General features: G+C 49.3%; 1 protein-coding gene across 1 annotated transcript; it reads left to right on the forward strand.

Moving 5' to 3' along the window:
* The first annotated feature begins 5,453 nt into the window (after nucleotides 1-5,453).
* Nucleotides 5,454-11,594, forward strand: LOC136502686 (auxin response factor 24-like). Its single transcript, XM_066497924.1, has 15 exons — nucleotides 5,454-5,744; nucleotides 5,871-6,010; nucleotides 6,841-6,939; nucleotides 7,019-7,072; nucleotides 7,160-7,351; nucleotides 7,451-7,535; nucleotides 7,948-8,038; nucleotides 8,145-8,309; nucleotides 8,524-8,643; nucleotides 8,733-8,808; nucleotides 8,888-9,056; nucleotides 9,144-10,057; nucleotides 10,585-10,775; nucleotides 10,933-11,133; nucleotides 11,219-11,594. The coding sequence occupies exons 1-14, from the start codon at nucleotides 5,699-5,701 to the stop codon at nucleotides 11,114-11,116; spliced, it is 2,526 nt and encodes an 841-aa protein (XP_066354021.1). The 5' UTR covers nucleotides 5,454-5,698; the 3' UTR covers nucleotides 11,117-11,133; nucleotides 11,219-11,594.
* Nucleotides 11,595-22,107: the final 10,513 nt, after the last annotated feature.

Consider the following 22,107-nt stretch of genomic DNA (forward strand, 5'->3'; position numbering starts at 1 on the left):
AGAGCAACGCTCTTCTTGGGCGCCAGCGCCAAAGAATGGCCCTGTCGCAAGAATCAGCAAGAGGTAAAAGGCATAAGGTCAAAACAAAAAAAAGGGAATCGATGACCTACTCTGGCGCTTTTGGGCGGCGGGAACGTTTTGGGGACGAACCCCTAGATCCCTGCTCCAACTCGTCTGGCGGGACCGTTTCAAGCCTGCCCCCAGCTCTAGGGCAGGGGGGCTCGTCTCCATTATCTCTGAGGGCATGGCAGGTCTGCCCGCCCCCATTGGCTCGTGGGGCGCGGCAGTAGAGCCGCCCCCCTCCATTAGCACCTTAGGGGCGGCGCCAGGTCTGCTCGCCCCCATCGGCTCATGGGGCGCGGCAGCGGAGCCACCCCCCTCCATCAGCACCTCGGGGGCAGCGGCGGATCCGCCAACCCCATCCACCGATCCTCCGCCGGCACCCTAGCTAAAGCGGTGGATCCTCCAGCTCCCATCGGCCCTAAGGACGGGCCGATGGTTCGGCCTGCCTCCACTGGCCTCAAGGACTCACTTCCCCCCACGTGGAACGGGAAGGGTCCTTGCATGGACAATTGGGTGCCTATCAGCGAGTCCTTGCCCTCCAGGACATCCCAATCCACGTCAGCAACTACCTCATTGTCGTCATCGTCACTACCTATCTCCTCTCCTCGATCCCGTGCTTGCTGCTTCTGTAGCATCTTCTTCTTCCTGAGCTCCCTCGTGCTCTTATCCCACTCGACCACGGTGCGATTCGCTGCCGCCAGGATCCAGTCCTTCGGCAGTGGAGCCGGGCTATCTCCGAGGATGAGTCTCTTCAGCTGGTTCGGCTATCCCAAGGTTAGCATCAAGGGGTCAGAAATTCAAGTGAAAAAAGGCACGGGAAAAGGGAACTTACGAAGTCGATGAACCCCAGTTCTGGACGCATTGGAGGATGTCCGGGCACCAGATTTACGAAGTCAAAGACAACGCCGGCGATGTCCTTCAAAGGCTCCATCGCCTCCTTGATCCGCTGTGCCACTCCGGTGGGGGGGAGCGCTTCGTCGGTAAGCGACGTCCCTTCAGGCGACACCTCGAGCGCCATCAGGTATAGGGGGAGCACACGGCTCATCAGCGGCGCCACCCTCCACGTGTGGTAGGCACCGATAATCCCGATCCCTTCACACCCCTCTCCTTGAGAATTTGGAGGGCGGCGAGATGGTCCTTGATTCTCTTCTTATCTTTGTCTAGGACACCCCACTTCCACGACCTCGGGACCTCTTCGATGAGGCGCCCAGAGTACACCGGCAAGGGGGTGGCCACGTTGTCCTTGTCGTAAAACCACTACGAATGCTACCCCTTGTTGGAGGTCGACAGATGCATCAATGGGTAGTCGTTCACCCGGTTGTTGCGCAGATGAATGCTGGCACATCCCATCGGCATGCTCAGCTCCTGCTTCCTAACCCGCTTCTTCAATAGGTTGACGGCAAAGAAATACCGCCATAGATCAAAGTGGGGACTAATCCCCAGGAATCCCTCACACAGGGCGACGAACGCCGCAATATGCTGGACCGCATTGGGGTTAAGGTGCTGCAACTCCACCTGGTAGTACTCCAACAGCTCCCAAAGGAACTTATGTGTGGGTACGGTGAATCCCTGCTTGTTGAAGAGAGCAAAGGACATGACATACCCTTCGGGTGGTGACGGCACGTCCTCATCACCAGGTAGCCGCCACTCCTCGACGGCGGACAACGGGCGATGGAGGCCATGGTGGACGAGGCCCTCCAGGCATTGAGGGGTAATGTTGGATCTGCACCACGGCTCCATTAAAACAATGGGAAAGGGGGTGGATGCGAGCTTGATGGTAGCTGTGATGCGGATGCGAGCTTGACGGCGGCAGCAGTATAGGTGTGGGAGGCTCAGGCGATTGGCGGCGGAGGTGGTAGATACAAAGGCGAGGAGATGAAGTACGGAACCCTAGGGGCGAACCCCGTGGTTTTATAGGGGCGATGGATACGAGAAGGGCAACCATCAGCCTCGATCTCCGAGCCCGCCACGACACACCGCCGCGTCACGTCGCGGGATATGCGCCCGTGATCCCTATCCTTTCCTACCAAAATCGTACCGGACGGTTCGTCTTCCCAAGCGGACCGAACTCTTTTCCCACAGAGGGGATACGGGCCAAAAAGCTTCTTCTCCGGCCCGCCTGGGCCTAGAAAGTCCAAGGGCCGGCCCAACAGTCTCAATGGCCGTCCCAACGAGGGATGGGCCCGCGAGCGACCAAGACTCAAGTACATGAGCATCAGTGGGGCCTCAATCCACAGTCGAGCCCCAGCCAGGCTGACCCTGGACGAAATCCCCACAAACGGGATACTAGGGTTCCCTTAAAACTATCCAGTTGACAAAAACCAAATCTCATAGCCTTACCCGCGAAGGGTCCGAAATTACCCCCCCGGGTGATTCTGCTCGAATCACCCGTGGGCTCGGGGGCTACACCCGATGGGTGCGCTCGCGCGCACCCTCTGGCAAATCAAAACACCCCTCGGGCGATTATGCTCGAATCACCCGGGGGCTCGGGGGCTACACCCATCGGGTACGCTCGCGTGCACCCTCTGGCAAGTCAAAATACCCGGGCGATTCTGTCTAAATCACCCGGGGGCTACTGTCGGGGACCTAATACCAGGGTACCCAACGAGGTGGAACTAATAACCATCGAACGTTAGTACTTCCAGCCAGACAAGAACGCCACTGCGCTTCTTGCCCGAATGACGAAAGATCGGTTCTGCCTCGCCCGACCACCGAGGGCTAGACTCCGCCTCGCCCGATGGCTAAGGGCTGGCTCCGCCTCGCCCAACCCCCGAGGGCTAGGCTCCGCCTCGCCCGATGGCTAAGGGCGGACTCCGCCTTGCCTGACGGCTAAGGGCTAGACTTCGCCTCGCCCGACGGCCGAGGACGGGCCCCGCCTTGCCCGACGGCTAAGGGATAGACTCCGCCTCGCCCGACGCCCGAGGGAGGGCTCCGCCTCTCCCGATGGCTAAGGGCTAGACTCCGCCTTCCTGACGCCCGAGGGCGGGCTCCGCCTCGCTCGGCGACTAAGGGTTGGCTTCGCCTCACCCGACGACTGCACCCTGATCCTTCATAAAGACGAGCACAGGGTACGATAGGACATTCGAGTCAACCGCAGTATCGAGGGCCATGCCCTGTACGCCTGTAGGAATGTACCGTCTGGATATGATGGGACGGGCGCTTTAAGCCCTTTCCGACATAACAGTGCCCGAATAGTGTTGTAGGCGTCGACTTTTGTCCCACAGTGTAGTAGGCACCGCCTTCAGCCCTCGAGCGTGGATACTAACACAGGTATGAGATAACCGCTAAAATCCAAGGAAGGACTCACATCATCTACAGTACAGACATATGGTCATTTCCCCGTCTACCCCCAATAGAGTCATGGCTCGGCGCCCTGACACCCCGCACCGTCTGCCGTGGGAGGATGGGATGTAACCACTCGCTGAAGCAAGGCCAGGGCATGGCCCTGTCAGGGTCAGCGGACGCACTATCCCCACCATGATCTGTCATGACCATGGAACAGGCTCAAGAAAAAAAGGAAAGCTCGGCACCTCCGAAAGGTGATCTCTACCGTAGGTTTTTTTCCTCTTTCTTCCATCTGTAAACCCCCTGCTCCCCCTTGTCTATAAAAGGGAGGGCAGGACACCCCACAAAAAGGGGATCAGTTCAACACACACAACACATCACACATACAGCCAAGCAGCAACCGAGCTCTTGGCGTCCTTTCGACCATTCCATCAGAGACTTGGGACCTTTCCCTCTCTCGACCGTTTGTACCCTCTACTACGAACCTTTTTCGGTACTGATAACACGAGCAGCAGCAGACTGGACGTAGGGACATTCAGCCCGAACTAGTATAAACCTTGTGTCCTTTAGTGCACCATTCGGGTCTAACGCGCAACAATTATAAATTTATTAGGCGGTGTTTGTTCGAAACACCAACAGGAGGCCAGTGCGCACGTGGGCCTGACGACGCTGGAGTCGAGCACGGCATAGGCGGCGAACGCATTGTGCAGCGCGCGGAGTCCCGCTAGCGCTGGGCAACAGCTGCGGTTCTGGCGGCAGTGCCCGACAGTGTGGTCGTGTCTGCGAGTTGTGGCGGTGGGAGAGGTTGAAGGAGACCGCCGACCCTGGCATGGCGCGCAGCACCCTAGGCGGCCTAGGTGCGTGCAACCTTAGCTCACGGCAGCCAGGGCGGCCTGGGCGTGTGCAGCCTGGGCGCGTGCGGATGGCAATAAGTGGCGCGTGCTCGCCTACTTCTTGTTGGGCAGAGGTTGTGATGGGACAAGGGGTTGTTCCTGATCTTTTGGTGAGTGTGGATAAACTCGATTTGGGGTGGATTCGACGTTGGCTGTCCGACTACAACGACCACAAGGTTGCTGCGCCTTAGCAACAGGTACACCGGCTCCGATTGTGATGTTCTTGCCGTGCCAAGAACACCATGAACCTACAAGCAACCGAGAACAAGCAAGAACAAGATGAACAAGCAAATAACTCACGGATTTATGCCAAAGGCTGAATCTGAATCATAAGTTGGGGTCTTGAAACAAGCAAATCGGGTGGTCTAATCGACACACGTGTTTAGAAGGAAGAAGCAGCGGCTATCTTGCATCTAAACAAAACCCACCCTCATTCTGATGGCTGCTGATTCTATTTATAAGGAGGAGAGCACAAGGGGGAGTGGGAAACCCTAATTTGGGCGTCCCTCAATGGGCTGTAGTCAGTACAAGGCCTAGGCCCAAGCTATAGGTCTATGCGTCCTTTTGCTTGCTGCGCACAGCTTCGGTAGATTCTGATAGTGGGGTTGGACCCATCTGAAAGAGGACGACGCGCTCTTTCCAACAAGTCAAAAACCTGTTTCGTTGGATCTCGTATCAAGGAGTTATGGTACTTTTGATGGAGTGTTTCCTGCTGTCTTGAGATGAGCTGAGCGTCCCATTAATGATGATTCCCACTTGTTCGGCTACTCCATCCTCATCATAGGGTCTAAACATGAGGCAATGGGGTCTTGACCAACATTCCTAAAAATAAGACAATCATCACCATGATTTAGTAGCATCCAATTCTGAGACGAGTTTGTATGAACAACGAGGAACGACTTTACATGATAATTAAGTTGTCGTGCTCGAGCTCTTGTCATCGGACCTTGTCGTGCAGCAAGTGTGGTTGTATCAATGGAAGAGATATCCTCATCAGGTTGAAAATGAACCTGACTTGTGGGCCCACGTGTCAGCGATTGTACGAAAAGAAATAACAGTGGTCTTGAGAAGCGCTGCAACGCAACGCTAGCTGACTACGTGGCGTACCATATCAGCGGAAATAACAAATACATACTCACTGTTTTGAGTGGCAAATATATAGCTGGCTATATAAAACCGGAGGAGCGCTATCCATAAGGATGAAAAAACTTAAAAATCGCCGCTCACACACGCAGTCACGCTGCGAGAGGGGGAGGAGAAGCGACACAGGAAACTGACGTCGCCTTCGGCGGCCTGCTACTCCCTTAAATCCCCTCGCGTCGCCTCCGGCTGCCTCCTCACTTTTCTCCTTCCCCGCACAAATCGCCCCAGGTGCCAGGTGCGCGGGGGCAGCGGCGGAGGTCGCGACGAATTCCGGCCGGCGGGGAGGTAGTCGGGGGAAGTGCATGTGAGATCCGATGGCGGCGGCTGCAGCGGCGGCCGGCGGCGGTGCCGGTGGCGGTGGTGAGTGTGCGCGTGTGTGTCGCTCGCTGCTGGTTGTGGTGCTTGGGGCCCGAGCCTCCCCACCTCTGAGAGGGGTTGGCTTTGTTTGTGACGAGGTTTGCTTGCTTCCTGTGGCTGGGCGTGCAGGTGCGGAAGCGGGATGCGGAGGAGGCGGAGGGAAGGACGCGCTGTTCGTCGAGCTGTGGAAGGCCTGCGCGGGGCCGCTGTCCAGCGTGCCGCCGCTCGGGGAGAAGGTCTACTACTTCCCGCAGGGCCACATCGAGCAGGTGAGGCAGACAGCGAGGGAGGGTGCCCTGACGACGCCGAGGCTGGGGAGCTGTCTCTTGTTACTCCTGCCGCTGTATCCTCGCGTTTTTTCGAAGGGTTTTGGGTTACGCGTGTGTGCATGCGTCGGAATCCTCGCCGAATTTCGCGTGATCGCAGCGGATTCCGGGGTTTGGAGGGGTTTAGGCGCGGGATTATTTGATCTGAGCTCGACGGGGTCCCTGTGCCTCCCCTCGATTTGGGAAATTCCGGGCCTGCGCTTTCTTCGACTGTGCCGTGGCCCCGGATTTCAAATCCTCTTCGTCCGCAGCTTGGATTCGTGGTTCCGGGTCCTGTGAGGCACGCGCCTTTGCGCGGAATCGTGGAATCTGACGGGAATTGTCTAGCTTTTGGGGGCGATTCGCATGGCCGGTGCAGTGCTGCACTCTGCGCTGGGGTTTGCTTCTGATGCGGAGGATTCGGCAATTTTGACCCATGGGCACTTCGGTCGCTCAGAGTCCCATGCGGAGGGTCTTCTGATTTGGGGATTTTTTTTCTAGGTTTGCCAGGTCGTCGGTTACTTTTACTGGTCACTTCAGTGAGCTCAGATGAGGTTTTTCATTTCATTTCATTCGACCCTCGAGGCTTAGTCTTTCTTTAGTGCCTCTGCCTCGAATGGTATTAGGAATCAGTGCCTTTATGGTTTTTTAATGTTATCCAAAGCTCCGCAATTTTTTTACTGACATGGGAGATATGCAATGATTCCTCTTTCTAAGATTCTTGCGCTGCTCTCTGTGATTTTGGTTGGGGTGCTGATTGTGCGGGATTCTGCTTGTTTCTGCTGTGCTCTCAGGTGGAGGCCTCGACGAACCAGCTTGCCGAGCAGCAGGGCACGCCCCTCTACAACCTGCCATGGAAGATTCCATGCAAGCTCATGAACATCGAGCTGAAGGTAACAACAACTTGGCTTCTTTGCTCTTCACTGCAGCATGTTGTGAATGCATATGCTTGATCCTAGTTTCCTTTGCTAGGCTGAGCCGGATACTGATGAGGTGTATGCCCAGCTTACCCTGCTCCCTGATAAGGTGGGTAACTTCTGGTTTTGCATCATGCATGCTCAGACTTGGAATGTTAACCAGTGCTATGTACCCATGTTTGTGCTTGATTCACAGAAGCAAGATGAGAATACATCTACAACAGTGGACAATGAGGAGGCAGAGGAGGAGGTGGTGCCTCATGCGCCACCAACAAATGAGGGGCCTCGCATCCATTCGTTCTGCAAGACATTGACTGCCTCAGACACAAGCACGCATGGTGGTTTCTCAGTGTTGCGCCGGCATGCAGATGAGTGCCTCCCACCATTGGTTAGGCCCTCGGAACCTTTGACTCATGTTGTTGTTGGTTTAGCACTGCCTGTTGTTGGCCTAATGATGGTGATGCCTTTGATGTTTCTCCTTGATTAGGATATGAGTCAACATCCCCCAAATCAAGAATTGGTGGCCAAGGACCTGCATGGGGTTGAGTGGCGGTTCCGTCACATCTTTCGAGGTGATGCCTCATTGTCTTGTAGTGGATTTATTCCAGAGTAATTGTGTTATGTTCTTTCTTGTTTGTTCACTTAGGTTCACTAGAGGAGTGCATGCTTAATACCAGCTTCACTTTGAATTTAATTGCAAAGTTTTCTAGGAACGATTCTGAGTTATACATATACATAAACAGTTTAATTCTATTCTATGAGTAGGGCCATACTGTCACTAGAAATTTATGTATTTCATATTTTTTTGGTTGGCCTGCATTTGATTTGTGGATGGTGGAAGTAGTTTTATCACTGATTCTTCTTCACACTTTGTCTATTTGGTTTAGGAATTCCTGCTCCATTGTTGATGTGACGTAAATTGTAACTTGGATAGTTCACGATCTGACACTTGTAATTTACAACTTCACCTTTGATTTACATCAGGTCAGCCACGGAGACACCTCCTTCAGAGTGGTTGGAGTGTTTTTGTTAGCGCCAGGCGTCTTGTTGCAGGGGATGCCTTCATATTTCTCAGGTTTCATACTATGCTATGCTGAGCAGTTAATGTTGCTTGCTCTTAATTCTCCTTTTTGACACTTGACTACCTTACCAATACCTGATTCCTTATATTTATGAGATAGAGGTGAGAATGGGGAGTTACGTGTTGGAGTTCGGCGTGCACTGAGGCACCAAACCACTATCCCATCTTCAGTCATATCAAGCCACAGTATGCATCTTGGTGTTCTTGCAACAGCATGGCATGCAGTGAACACTGGGAGTATGTTCACTGTCTACTACAAGCCAAGGTTCGTAAGGAATTATAAGCTTAGTAACATTTTTTTTTTGAGAACAACATCATTTTTGTTTCTGTGTTCACTTTTAGCAGTAGTGCTATTCCAGTCTGTTACTTAATTGATGCATGAAGTTGCATGATTCCCTTGTACATGATAAAAGAATGTTTTGGGATCAACAGATAATGAATTGCATGTTTGAGCTGAGTTATTTACTCTCATCCTGCAGGACTAGTCCAGCTGAATTTGTGGTCTCGCGAGATAGGTACTATGAATCACTGAAACGAAATTATTCAATAGGGATGAGATTTAAGATGAGATTTGAAGGTGAAGAGGCGGCAGAGCAAAGGTAAGAGTGTCTGTAGTGGGTATTCAGTTCATTTACATACCACAACAAAGTTCCCCTTTGGAGATAAACTTTCCATTTTCATTTGTTAGATTCACTGGCACAATAGTTGGAATCGGTGCTTCTGATCCATCTGGTTGGGCTGACTCAAAATGGCGTTCCCTTAAGGTATTGACAATATATTTGTTTCTATGGAAGCAGAGTTGATTTATACCAGCCTTTACCTAACATATTCTTGTGAAATTAGGTGAGATGGGATGAAGCTTCTTCTGTTCCTCGTCCTGAAAGAGTTTCTCCTTGGCAAATAGAACCTGTTGTTAGCCCATCTCCTGTGAGCCCTCTTCCAGTCAGATTCAAGAGGTCTCGTTCAAGTGTTAACGCTTCACCATCTGATGCGTCTACTGTAACCAGAGAAGGTTTGAATTTAACCTTGTGTTGTGGATTCATCTGAAGCTTGTAGTTCTTTCTATCATTACTAATGCACAAATAACCTTTTCATATAGTTGCTTCTAAAGTCATGGCAGAATTGCAACAAAATAATCTCCCAAGGGCCTTGCACAATCAAGGAAGGAAACAATTGACAGGTCGATACCGTGATAGCAGTGATGTGAAGACTGCTCAGGATCTTACCATGTGGTCTTCAGGAACTGAGCAACAGAGAAACAATATTGCTGCCCAGACAAAGCGAAGTCTGGAGGGTTGGACGCAATCTAGAACTCCCGAAGGTTACAATCATCTGTTCTCGGCATTTGAACCACTGAAAGATGCACATAATCCACTTAGCCCTTTTCCTAGTCAAATATCTGGGACTCACTCAAATACCTGGGACACAGCCGATGCTCGTTATCCAGCCCAACAAGCCAATCACAACATGTTACCTGGCCCATGGTCTTTTATGCCTCATAGCAGTGATTTTAGGATGAATCAACAGAATTATCTAGTGATGCCTGAAGCTGCAAAGTTTACTGGGAAATCAGCTTTCACTTCACTTCAGGGCCATGGCACTGATCAGTGCTCCACAGGCTGGTTTGGACATATTGAGTCAAGTTCCCGCACAGGCCATGCATCGTCAAGTTTGATCAGGCCCCAGCCTTTGGTTATTGGAAATGATGTTCAGAAAACTAAAGGCACTTCATTCAAACTATTTGGGATTCCTCTTGGCAGCCCAGAAAAATGTGAACCTCTGGTTTCCCCACCAAGTGTCGCATATGACGGGAAACTTCAAACTTCTCCATCAGAAAAAGGGAATCAGCTAGACATAGTTGAAGTGGATAATTGCTCTGATCCTTCCAAGATTGTGAAGCCACTTGATGGTCCTCAGTCAGATTCTATTACAGAGAATAATCAGCCTTGTCTCGAAGCTACCCAGAATATTCAGAACAAAGTGCAGAGTAGTTCCACCAGAAGCTGCAAGAAGGTTCACCATACATAGCACCTTTTCCCTTGCTAGTCATCCCTTGATACATAAATGCTTACTAGGCCCAAACCTTCAAGTGAATACTTTTCAAAGTATGCTTCAATGAAGTTATGTACTGTTGATCCCTTTTGGCAACATGTTTTATGTATCTAGAAGCACCGGTCTGATAAAACCTGCTAGTTGTGTAATCTTGCATGCAAATAAATTGCTTAATTTTTCTTGCCCCTGCAAGTGTCATGTTTGGATATGCTTGACATCATTCACAGAGCCAATGCTTTGAGAATCCTGTGCCTTTTGGATATTTAGTCTAGCCTTATGTAAATGTTTATTAAATACAATATGTGATGACAAATGTACAGTTGCCATATTAGGTAAGTGACATGGGCCTTGAGAAATCTTAGCTTTCTGATAACGGTCAAATGTTCTATCTAATTGCTTCCATTTTTCTCCTTTTGCTTTTTATTTTATTTGAGGGATGTTTTGTTGCTTGTGGTATTTCTGAATATGACAAGGCTTTCTCATTTCAGGTCCATAAGCAAGGCAGTGCCCTTGGCAGATCGATTGATCTAACAAAGTTCACTTGCTATGATGAGCTGATTGCTGAACTGGATCAGATGTTTGACTTTGATGGTGAACTGAAGAGTCCTTGCAAAAATTGGTTGGTCGTCTACACTGACAATGAAGGCGATATAATGCTGGTTGGCGATGACCCCTGGAAGTGAGTTCTACTGCCTGAATATCTGTTCTGTTGCCTGTTGATTAAAATGCAATTACAATTAACTAGACATAACTTGAATAATATCTGTTCTGTTGCCTGTTGATTGAAATGCAATTACAATTAACTAGACATAACTTGAATTCCTCGGTTTGTGCAGTGAATTCTGCGACATGGTCCACAAGATCTTCATCTACACAAGGGAGGAAGTCGAAAGGATGAACCCAGGTGCCCTAAACTCAAGGTCCGAGGATAGTCTGTCTGACTCGCCAGGAAGAGGGTTGGTTTACAAAGAGCCCCGAGGTGGCCTGTCTACTTCCACTCCCAATTCCGAGAACTGCTAATTTGTCCAGTCAGTGAGGTAGCTTCAGCAGCAATGTCTAGCCCTGGTTATACGGAAGAACTATTTGTTCATCTTAAGCTAATCTCTTGTGTGCTTGTTGCAGGCCTTTTGAAGTGGTGGAGCCGACAAAAGGCCACGTATCAGAGTGACCTGAAGGAAGAATGAGAAAGGGGTGAGTCTTGTAGTGGTGTACTAGTAGGTACTTTGTGTGTATGCCTCCGGGTAAAGCCCCGCGGTACTCAGTTTGTAGATGGTGCTTGTCCTGGTGCCAGTTTCCCGTTGTAAGCTAAGTTTTGGGTGTGCCCTGTGCTAGGGGTAAGTTATTGTAGCAGAGCAGGAGAGACCGAAAGAGCAGGCAAGAAACGGCTGGTGCGCCTGCTTGGCCCCTCTTTTTCCTTCCCAAGCCCTGTAAATAGCCTTGGCTCTGAATCGTAGTAATGTATTGTCTGTCGACAGCCGTATTTGACATGGTACTTGAAGAGGCGCGCTTGCTCCTGACTGTGTGTGTGTTCGGTTGTGTGGGGTATAACCTGCAACTGTCGGCTCGATGTGTGCGTATGTTCATGCGCGTGTGAAGCCATGCTCATGCAAGAATTTGATTTGCTACACTGACGTGCAGGTCATGGGCCTTGTTTAGTTTGCTCCAAAGTTTCAAGTTTTTTCACTCTCTCTCCATCATATCAATTTTTGGACGCTTGCATGGAGTATTAAATGTAGGTAAAAAAAATAACTAATTGCACAGTTTAGTTGGAAATCACGAGATGAATCTTTTGAGCTTAGTTGGTCCACGATTGGACAATATTTACCAAATAAGACGAAAGTGCTACTATTCATCGGATTGAAATTTTCTTCAATCTAAACAAGGCCATGGTAGCGAATCTGCTGCCAAGGTAAGTGAGTTTGATTTGCTACACTGGCGTGCAGGTGGCAGCGGGCTGGAGTGGGCTGCTCTGTTTTGCAGGACATGGACAGAGTCGAGCTATGATGTTGTGCTCGAGCCTCGAAGCGCTGAGAGCCTGAGAAACGTGGTTTCAGTCTGTCTGGTGCTTGGTGAAGAAAATGGTTACTACTCCCTCCATCCTAAATTGTAAGTCATTTCAAAAATCTTGGAGAGTCAAAGCTTTTCAAGTTTGATCAAAATTATAAAAAAAAATTACAAAGATTTATGACATCAAATAGGTATACTATAAAAATATAATTAACAAAGAATCTATTGGTACTTAGTTGGTATCATAAATATTATTATCTTATTGTATAAATTTGGTCAAACTTGAGATGCTTTGACTCTCCAAGATTCTTGGAATGACTTACAATTTGGGATGTAGGGAGTACTACGGAGTAATTAATAGAGTATATAGTGCATGCAACTGCCATCGAAACATGCCACAGGGAGTAGTCAGTGGCACCGTTCGCTTCGCTGAAAAAAAAGCTAAAATATTGTTCTGACTGATTTTGTTATGAGAGAAAAATATTGTTTTGATTAAAAAAAATAAGCTAAAAAAACGGATTATAAGAGATGCACAGTGCAGTGAGGCGGAGCACCAAACTCCTCTTCCGTGACAGGGAAGGGAGGCCCCGCCCCCGCGCACGGGGCGTGCGTGACCGAGCGAGTGACCCCGGCCCGACCAGTGTTGAATGCTTGCTCCCTACCCTCCGTCCCTCGCACTCCCAGACCCAGATTTGCGGACGCAGCCGTACAGGATCCTACTCGTACAAGTGCGGCGTGCAGTAACGTACGATGCCGCGGGGTGATGTGGATCGGATCTCTTTGTCTCGGCGCTGCGGGTCCCTGACACGCGATACGGCCCCCGCAGTACGATGCCGTTACGGCGTCCACCTAGCCCGACGAGATTTATGGCCGTGTCGCTCGGCACCGGCAGCCCCGCCGGGCGGTTTAACTTTAACCAGCTGTTCCTCAGCCTCAGCCTCCTGTTTGGAGGAGTGAGTTAAGTGACACCAGATAGCAGGGCAGGTCACTGCTGGCCTCAAAATCCGCGGTGGCTCGCTTCGGAGTTTAGCAGTCTGTTCGCGGTTGGCTGGTTTCGTTTCGTTGTTTGGTTTCGTTTCGTTGCTTGTTCGTGAAAAAATACTGTTGGCTAGTTTGTGTTATAATTATTTACGATAATCCACAGCCAAATGAACATACTGTAGAGCAGCTGCAGCGTTTAAACCGTGTTTGTTACCGCTTTTGAGGCCGCTCCTGAAGCTGTTGAGTGCTCCGTCAACCAAACACTCTTAGGGTTCGTTTGGTTAGCCTAGAACGAGCCTAGAAATCATTTTGGCTGTTTTCACTCTTAGGGCTCGTTTGGTTGTTGCCTGGGGGGCCTTTACCTAGGAATATTTTTTTTTTGCTTTTATTTACAGTGATTTGTATTTTTTAGGAAATGATTATCACCGCCGGTTGGTGACACGAGCTAGCGGTTATCACAACAAGGAAAAAGTCTACTCCACCCCCAACTATGGGGGATGGTCTACATAACCCCCTCAACTATAAAACGGTCTGATTTATCCCTTGAACTTTCCAAAACCGTCTATTTTACCCCCAGGCGGTTTTCGGTGGCGTGTTGCTACAGTAACGACGGGTTTGCTACAGTGCATGGGTTTTGTCTTTTCCTTATTTCCGCTGAATCTTTGAAAAATCATAGTAAATCACAGAAAAATCATAAAATGGAAAATCTAATTTTGTTAGACTCCACATGAGTAGATCTACACAGTGAACATATAATATGGTACACTTTAGCACAAAACTTTTACTGTAGATTTATATTAATTAGAAAATCTAATTTTGTCTGTAATTAATTGGAATTTATCTATAACTAAGTTATACATGGTCCAATGAGTACGAAATTTTTACTATAGTTTAAGCATATAATAATTAACCTACCATAAAAATTTTACCACAATTGGACCATAGAAGCTGCAGCTATGAATTATTCTAATTAATTCAGACAAAATTGGATTTTCCAATTAATCTAAAGCTACAACAAAAACTTTGTACTAAAGCGTACTATATTATATGTTTACTGTGTAGATCTACTCATGTGGAGTCCAACAAAATTAGATTTTCCATTTTATGATTTTTCTGTGATTTACTAAGATTTTTCAAAGATTCAGCGGAAATAAGAAAAAGACAAAAACATGCCACTGTAGCAAACGCGACGTTACTGTAGCAACCTTTGTTACTGTAGCAACCGCGGCTGAAAACCGCCCGAAGGGTTAAATAGACGGTTTTGGAAAGTTCAGGGAGTAAATCAGACTGTTTCATAGTTGAGAGGGTTATGTAGACCACCCCTATAGTTGGGGGGTGGAGTAGACTTTTTTCTCACCAACAATATATCACCACCGAGGGTCAAAACCGGCGGTGATGACATTTTTGCAGTAGTGATAGAACATCAAATTTGGAGTCTGGATGAGAGAATTACAATATTGAAAAACCCCCGCACCCACACACACAAAGTTGAGATAGCCGAACTTAGAAGTTGGAATAGCCTGACTTTAGAGGTTATGATAACCGATTTTGCTAGAGAAAATCGGCTAAACCGACTTTGAGATAGGCTAAGTCAACTTTTGTAGAATCCAAGTCTAAAAACTAGAAAACTCATGGATTTCAACGTGAGATATACCATCCCTTTATACAGTGTCTGTCTGATAGGAGTAGCAGCGTGACAACACCGAGCCAGGGGGGTTGGAGCCTCCACTAGGCTCTGCAACTATCCATAATTGTTGTTCCACAGTGCTCTCGTGTTTCTAGATATTCTAGATGGCCTTGCCAACTCTAGGACATCCTCGCTATTAGTGGCGGAGGCAGGGAGTATGCCCACTAATATATCCTCTTAATTAGCTATCAATAGTCTAATTATTCAGTTAACGATGCTATTTGTATTTTGATTCCATGTCGTTTGTTTATATTAGCCTCCAATAGCATCTTATATAATCATGAATTAGGACATCCTATTTTTATCTCCATCTATTTTGTTTCTCTGTATTATAATCTCTAAGAGCCTCTTATATAATTAGCTAGTTAATTATGTTATTTGTGTATTTTACTAAACATCTAGTCTGTCTGCACATTACACCCTCTAATTGTAATTAGTGTTTCTCTTATTTGATCTCTCTGAGTTGATCTCCAATAACATTTGTACTTATTACTTAGGATTAGTCTTCCTGTTATTTTTCTTATCTCCTTTGTTCCTGTTATTACCATGATTCTGTTTATTATCTAAAAATTAGATTGATCAGATGGAGATTAGGGACCTGCTAATTAATTTTGTTCCTTTCTGTCTATAATACTCAATTTCATTTTTTTAGTTTAAGTTTTTTTTAATGTAACACAAACGTTTATTTTTTTTCTTATGTATACTTTTGCTATGTATGTATTTTGTTATGTATGATTGTTGTCATCTTGAACAGCCCCCTCTTGTCTAATAAATCCTGGCTCTGTCCCTTGCTATGGGCCTGTTTGGTTCCCTGCTTTACTTCCTGTTCAAGCTCCAATAATGCAGGCTGGGTCTGTTTGGTTCTTTGTAAAGGCCTTATAGCCTTGCTCCAGCAATGCACCCACCACCCTTTAGCCTTGCTTACTGGAAACAAGGTGGGTGGCCATTTTCGTGGAGCCAGGCTTGGCTAAGCGCTCACCTCACCTCCCACCCTACTGAGCTCCTCACTACAGCACCATCATCGCCTCACCTCCCACCCTACCGAGCTCCTCACTGCAGCATTGGCGCGGTGACACCGCCGCTGCTGCCTCACATCCCGCCCGACCGAGCTCCTCGCTGGAGCACCCGCACTGCCTCACCTCCTACCCCTCAGTCCCTGTCGTGGTAGAGCTCGTCGTGCCGACCTACTTATCCTCAGGTGCATCTAGCCTCGTCATCTTCTCTGTGGGTGTTCTCAAGGACGTCGTCCTACCATTCGCCGATGTGTCCCTATCGACGAAATCTAGTCGGCAGTCTACCCAGGGGTATGCCCACGGTAGTAGATAAATCGGTGGAGGTGCGCGTGAGGGAACCAGATGGTGGCACAGAACGCAAGAGACAACGATTAGGCAGGTTCAGACCGCCGACTTGGCGTAATACCCTACGTCCTGTGTTTTTCGGTGGGTTGTATTGCGTATGATCAGATGAAAAGGAGGGGGTCCCTACCCGCCTTATATAGCCCGGGTGGTAGGGTTACAGATCGATTATTTCTATCCTAATCGATTTACAAGATATGAAGTTACAGATATTACGGGATCTAGCATATCCAAGCAGGTTTCCTAGATCAAAGAGGATCTTCACGCAGTCTTGCGATGCACGCCGACCTACGCCGTGCTTCATGCGTCGTCGCTTGTAAGCAGGGCCTCCACTAGTAGGGCGACCCATGCGCAGTCTTGTGGGCTGGGCCTCCCCTAGCGGCTCGGCCCATGTACAACCCTGTGGGTATCGAGAGTCATACCCTCATAGCTAGTCCCCGAGCACCTTGCATCCTCTGAGCAACACCATCCTGAGCTTGTCCGAGCTGATCAACACGCCGCTAATTGTCAGGAAGAGGCTTCCTACCTGTCCGACTAGGAGCCGAGCTGTTGAAGAAGATGTCCGGGCAATTAGTCAGGTGTCCGGGCTATTGGAGCGAGCGTCCGAGCTGTTAGAATCAATGTTTGAGCTGTTCAACCGGGAGCCGAGCTCAAACTTATGCGAAGTCGAGGTTTATCAGAAGGATGTAGGGAGCTCAAGTTAATTTTTTTTGAAATCTCCATCTTGGACGAAGTGTGCCCACTTAGGTTCCGGACGTTGAAGTTGGTCGCATGGCGTCCTTGACTTAGTTATCGTGGAGGAACTTAGCCGCTTTGAAGAAATCTAAGTCAAAGAAATAAGCACATTCACCGCAAGGTGAAGTGTGCCCACTTAGTCCCCGAGCCTGGCACTAGGTGAAGTAGTCTCGTAGTGCCAAGGTCTAAAGTAGTAATCTTCAGGTGCTGAACCCGTTCCCAGCTTAGCTGAGAAAAACAGTACAGTCATCGGTAGATGACATGTATACACATAGTCCCCAAGCCTACTGGAAGATTGCAAAGATATCTTGTAGCAGGGTTAGAGAGAAAAAAATATCTAAAAAACTCCACCGAAGTGATGCTTATCATTGAAATCCGTTTCGTCGGCCCATGTTTAACACAGTTTGACATGGTGGCCCACCAAGCGCATTTAGCAATCCAGCGTGGCGTGTGGAGATTTCAGGGGAGAATGCGGTGGGGCAGGCACGGTTTCCCAAAAACCCTAGAAGGCGAAGGGTCAGGGGTCGAACAGTTATAAGAGTGTTGCGGCCCTGGCGCACATTCCCCACTATCTCCGCCGCTTCATCGTCCTCCTCGCTCCCACGCCGCTGCACCTGGCAACTGCTCAGCCATCAGAGCAACCGCAAGCGCATAGTCTCCTCTAGGCCATAGATGTGTGAGATGGCACCGAAAAGAAGTCGCGGCAGGTCGAGTCGGGGATCACACGAGCTCAATCGCGCTGCGGAATGGATGGAGTCTGTCAACAACGAGGCAGCGCTCAATCAGTTGGTGGTGCATGGCATTCTGCCCGATAGGGTGATGGGGGGATGGCGTTCGGCTTGCGTTGAGAGCTTTCCTACTCCTCATGGTGATGAACTAGTAGTTTTTGAAGATTATTTCTACCGCAGATTTGGTGTTCCAATCCATCTATTCCTCCATGGGTTGATTGATTATTACGGGATTAGTCTTTGCAATCTGAGCCCAAACTCCATCCTTCATGTCTTTGTCTTCATCCATTTCTGCGAGGCTTATCTTGGCATTCAACCCCATTTTGATCTCTTTCGCCACTTCTTCTGCTTGAAAGCCCAGGGGATCTGGATCTAGGATTGTATGAGGGGCGTACTTGTAGCTCCGGGATGGGATGGTGGGTCAATACATCGCCACCCCTTTGAACACAAATGTGAAGTATTGGGTGCAGCGATGGTTCTACATGCCACAGGTGGAGCCATATGTGGCATGCGACGTGGATCAGATCCCTGTTAGCAACGCCAGGTGGTCAGAGAGGCCTAGCACCAATGGGATGGAGCAACTGATCTATTAGTGCCAATGGGTTAGCGCTAATAGATCAGAGAAGGTTGTATGGGGTGATCGTGGCAACAAATTTCACTTTTCGACAAGTCTAGCCCAGCAAGGAGAGGGCACATCATGGATATGAATTCTAGGGGGAGACCAATGGGACCCATGAGGTGCCTGAGGAGATCAGTTGGGATGAAGTTAAATGGCGCATCTCGATGATGTTCAACCTTGTGGGGCATCTTAGGATTGATGACCAGCAGAGGCCCTTCCATGTAGGGAGCCTCCCACCACGGGTAAGAGTTTTATTTTTAGATTCATTTGTTCCTTTGCCTGTTGAAACGTACTCATTTGTGTTCCTGAAGATTCATGAGCAGGACAGGGTGGTGTACTTATTGGCAGTGCCATCGGCGGATTGGCCAAGGGGGGTTGACGCCCGGCCGAGCAGTCCCCGGCATCGGGCCAGCTCGAAGACAGGCAGGGATAGCTCGACCAACCTTGATGATGTAGACAAAGACGAGCGGACACCGTATGTCCATGAGAAGCTCCGAGGGAAGCGGCTTGCTGACAAGGAGCCGTCCCCGAAGAGAAGGAAGACAATGGGGTCATCTCGTCCTGAAGAGAAGCCAGTGAGCATTGGAGCTACCGCCCAGCCCCAAAGACGACAAATGTATGTGTTGAGCTCATCGGACGATGATGAGACGGTGGCGCCTCCTTCCCCGAGGGCCATGATGCCTCCACCGTCTACGATAGTACTCGAGCAGTACCCATAGTGGTAGCTTGGATGGCACTAGCAATGGCAGCCCGGACGACTATCGAAGTCCCCGATACTGCACGAACAACTCCAGTGGCAGTAGCGCAAGTGGCCACCGAAGTCCCCGGGACTATGCAGGTTACTTCGGCGGTGTCCATGGAGGTGCCGAGCAGCTCGAATGCTAGAGTGGGCGGTTCTGAACGAACGTGCCGGTTCCGAACAGCACGGCGGGAGTCCCAATTGTAAGTTCCCCTCTTTATGCGTAATTCTTTTTTTGAGCGCAGTGTGCTGATTCCTGACGAGTTGTTTGTGTGCCGAAGTGCGAAGTTGAATAAGGACCTATAGGCTGCTGCTGCTGATGGCTGGAGCATGCGGTGGAACCAGAAACTCCCCACTCCTAGTAGGGACAAAGGGGAGCGGATCCAGTTGCCCCTGCGATAGAGCAGCCAGCGGTTGCGGAACCAGGTGCCCCTAGCATGGAGGAGCCGCCAGTTACCGTCCTAGCCTTGCATGGAGGTGGGGCGCACGATGAGGGTGATCTAGGTGATGAAGGGTTGTGGGGGAGCTATGACGACGTTAGTTGATTCTGTGAGAGCAGGAGCAAAGGCCACGGGGGATGCGCCGAGCAATGTGGAGTAGGATCCACACAGAATTGCTGAGCAAACGACAACACCAGCATTGTCAATTGTGGAGGCAAGGCTCGGACAACCCGTCTGAGCACAGCGGCGACCAAGGAGGGCACCTCTATGGGCAGCTACTGTCGAAGTTGAATAAATCACGCGGGAGCCCTCTCCACCTCCCCAACTCCTCCGCACAGTTATCTAGCACGGTAAGGAGTTTGAGATGCTGGAGGAGGGGGAGGCGAGCGTAGAAACAAAGAGGTTGAGAACCGACCTGATGATAATGATCGGTCGTATTGAGGTAAGCTTGAAAGAAATCCTTCTATTGTGTACCTTGATGATTGTAATCTTTTTAACCCCTTGCTCGCTGTAGAACATCATGAAAGTTTCTGAGCAGTGCCGACGGCAACTAGAGGAGATGGCCCCGGTGCTGGAGGAGAACAAGAGTCTGCAGGCATCGGTGGACGACCTCTAGGCGCACCTACTCCAAGAATGCCACTGTGGAGAAGATCTAGAGGTGAAATTCCTAGCGTTGGAGATGGAGTGCCGGTAGATGGAGGCAGGGAGCCAATCGCTGGCCAAGCAGCTTGCCCGCAATACCGACCAATAGAAAGGTATGACTTTTGATCTTATCTTGTTAATGCTCAGCATTGTGAGACATTTGGCTGTGATATGCAGCATTGGAAATAGAGCTCGGCCTTTCCCGGGAGGCCATCATGCAGCTGACTATGGCGAAGGGGAAGGCAGACGAAAAGGCCGAGAAGATAGCTTAAGATCTTCGATGTGAGTGCCTGGAATTTTACTTTTACCTATGCAGTGTCGAACACATGCTTAGCATATAGTCATTTTTTGCAGAGTATCAACACCAGGCGCTCGTGCAGTTCTAGGTCTTTGGAGACCAAGTGAAAGCGCGGGACGAAGAGATTGAAGTGATGAAAATAGCGATCAAGCCCGTGCTTGACTACATTAGCTTCAAACCATCTGAAGAGAGAGCTGCTGCCTGGAGACCCATGACCCCGATCGATCTTGAACCGGTGCCATACAACATGGCTAGACTTCAAGGAGTTCCCACATAGCATCGCCCATGGAGCCGTCATCCATGCACTTGCCCAGCTACGGTCGCACTACCTTGCGGTGGATCTCCAGCGCGTGGTGACCGGCTATGCCCACAGAACAGATGCGATGAAGATCGCCAGGCTGGAGGACGAAGCGGAAGAGCCAACAAAGAGGTTGGCTAGAGATTAGAAAAAACTCATGTTGAATCATTATATAAAAGTGCTTAGCAACTTTTGTTGAACGCTTGTTGTTATGGTATGTTTGTGTTTATATTTGATATAAACCATCCAATCAGTAGTGTATAACTGAGTCCCTAGCCCTAGCTAGCCTGTTAATCGTAACGCGGGGCGCAAGGGCCATGTGCGCGTGGGAAGAACATGGCATCACTAAGGAACCACTGCTGACCACCCATGATGTAGAGGGTTGACGCTCGTGCATGTGCAGGGAGAAGTCAGAGACAGGGTCATCTTTGGAGACATCCAAGCGTCAACGTGTTTGTTTGGGTATTTGCCTTAGGCGTAGTTGGCGTGTCATCTTTAAGATGTTCGCAGAATTAGAATCGCTTAGCAGAAAAGCATGGAAAAACAATATGGAGAAACATTAGTGTAAAAAACTTTATTGAATACTCAAATATAAAAGGTACATATCTTTGAAATGAACACTTCAAGGGTAGAAACGTCTAAGCAGATCGATGTGCCAAGAGTTTGGGACATCTCTATCATCCATGTCGCATAGTCTGTCGAACCCTAGTCGGGTGACCGCCTTGATGATGAAGGGGCCCTCCCAAGATGAGGAGAGCTTGTGCATCCCATCTGTCTTCTGTTTCATGCGAGTACTAAGTCTCCGACCATAAAGAATTGATCATTTACATTATGATTGTTGTATCTTCATAAGCCATCGAGGTATTTTGCTGTCCAAACATAGGTGACTAGACGTTCCTCTTCTAAGCTGTCCACTTCAACGAGCTGAGCTTGGTCAGAGTTCTTCTTGTTGTAATTCTCCACCCTGGGTGCTCAGAAGGTGACGTCAGCAGGCAATATGGACTCAGAGCCAAAAAACCATGAAGTATGGGGGAGACGCTGGTGTTATGACTAGGATGGGTCCTTAGTCCCTAGACCACAACTGGTAGTTCCTTGAGACATTTGCTTGGGTGTTTCTGTTCCTTCTCGTAGAGCTGCTTCTTCAACACGTCCAAGATCATACCGTTGGCACGCTCGAGTTGGCCATTGGCCTTGGGTGTGCCACGGAGACATACTTGACTGAGATGCATCTTTCGTCACAGAAATCCCAAAAGTCACTACCAATGAACGTGGACCCTAGGTTGGTGATGATGCTGTTCAGCAGGCCAAACTGGTGAATGATGTCATCAAGCAGCTCGACTGCTTTCTTTGCTGTAGTTTGGACCAGGGGTTTGTATTCGATCCACTTGGAGAATTTGTCGATGCAGACATAGACCCAGCGGAAACCTCCTGGTGTGGGCTTGAATGGCCCAATCATATCCAGTCCCCAGCATGCAAAGGGCC

This window comes from Miscanthus floridulus, chromosome 14, assembly GCF_019320115.1.
Source record: "Miscanthus floridulus cultivar M001 chromosome 14, ASM1932011v1, whole genome shotgun sequence".
NCBI lineage: Eukaryota > Viridiplantae > Streptophyta > Magnoliopsida > Poales > Poaceae > Miscanthus > Miscanthus floridulus.

Excerpts from the sequence above, each read along its gene's own strand:
- LOC136502686 (XM_066497924.1), top strand. The coding sequence starts at position 5,699 with ATGGCGGCGGCTGCAGCGGCGGCCGGCGGCGGTGCCGGTGGCGGTG. Across the intron at positions 8,039-8,144 it reads GATGCCTTCATATTTCTCAG|AGGTGAGAATGGGGAGTTAC; the intron begins GTTTCATACTAT and ends TTTATGAGATAG. Across the intron at positions 8,809-8,887 it reads CAAAATGGCGTTCCCTTAAG|GTGAGATGGGATGAAGCTTC; the intron begins GTATTGACAATA and ends TTGTGAAATTAG.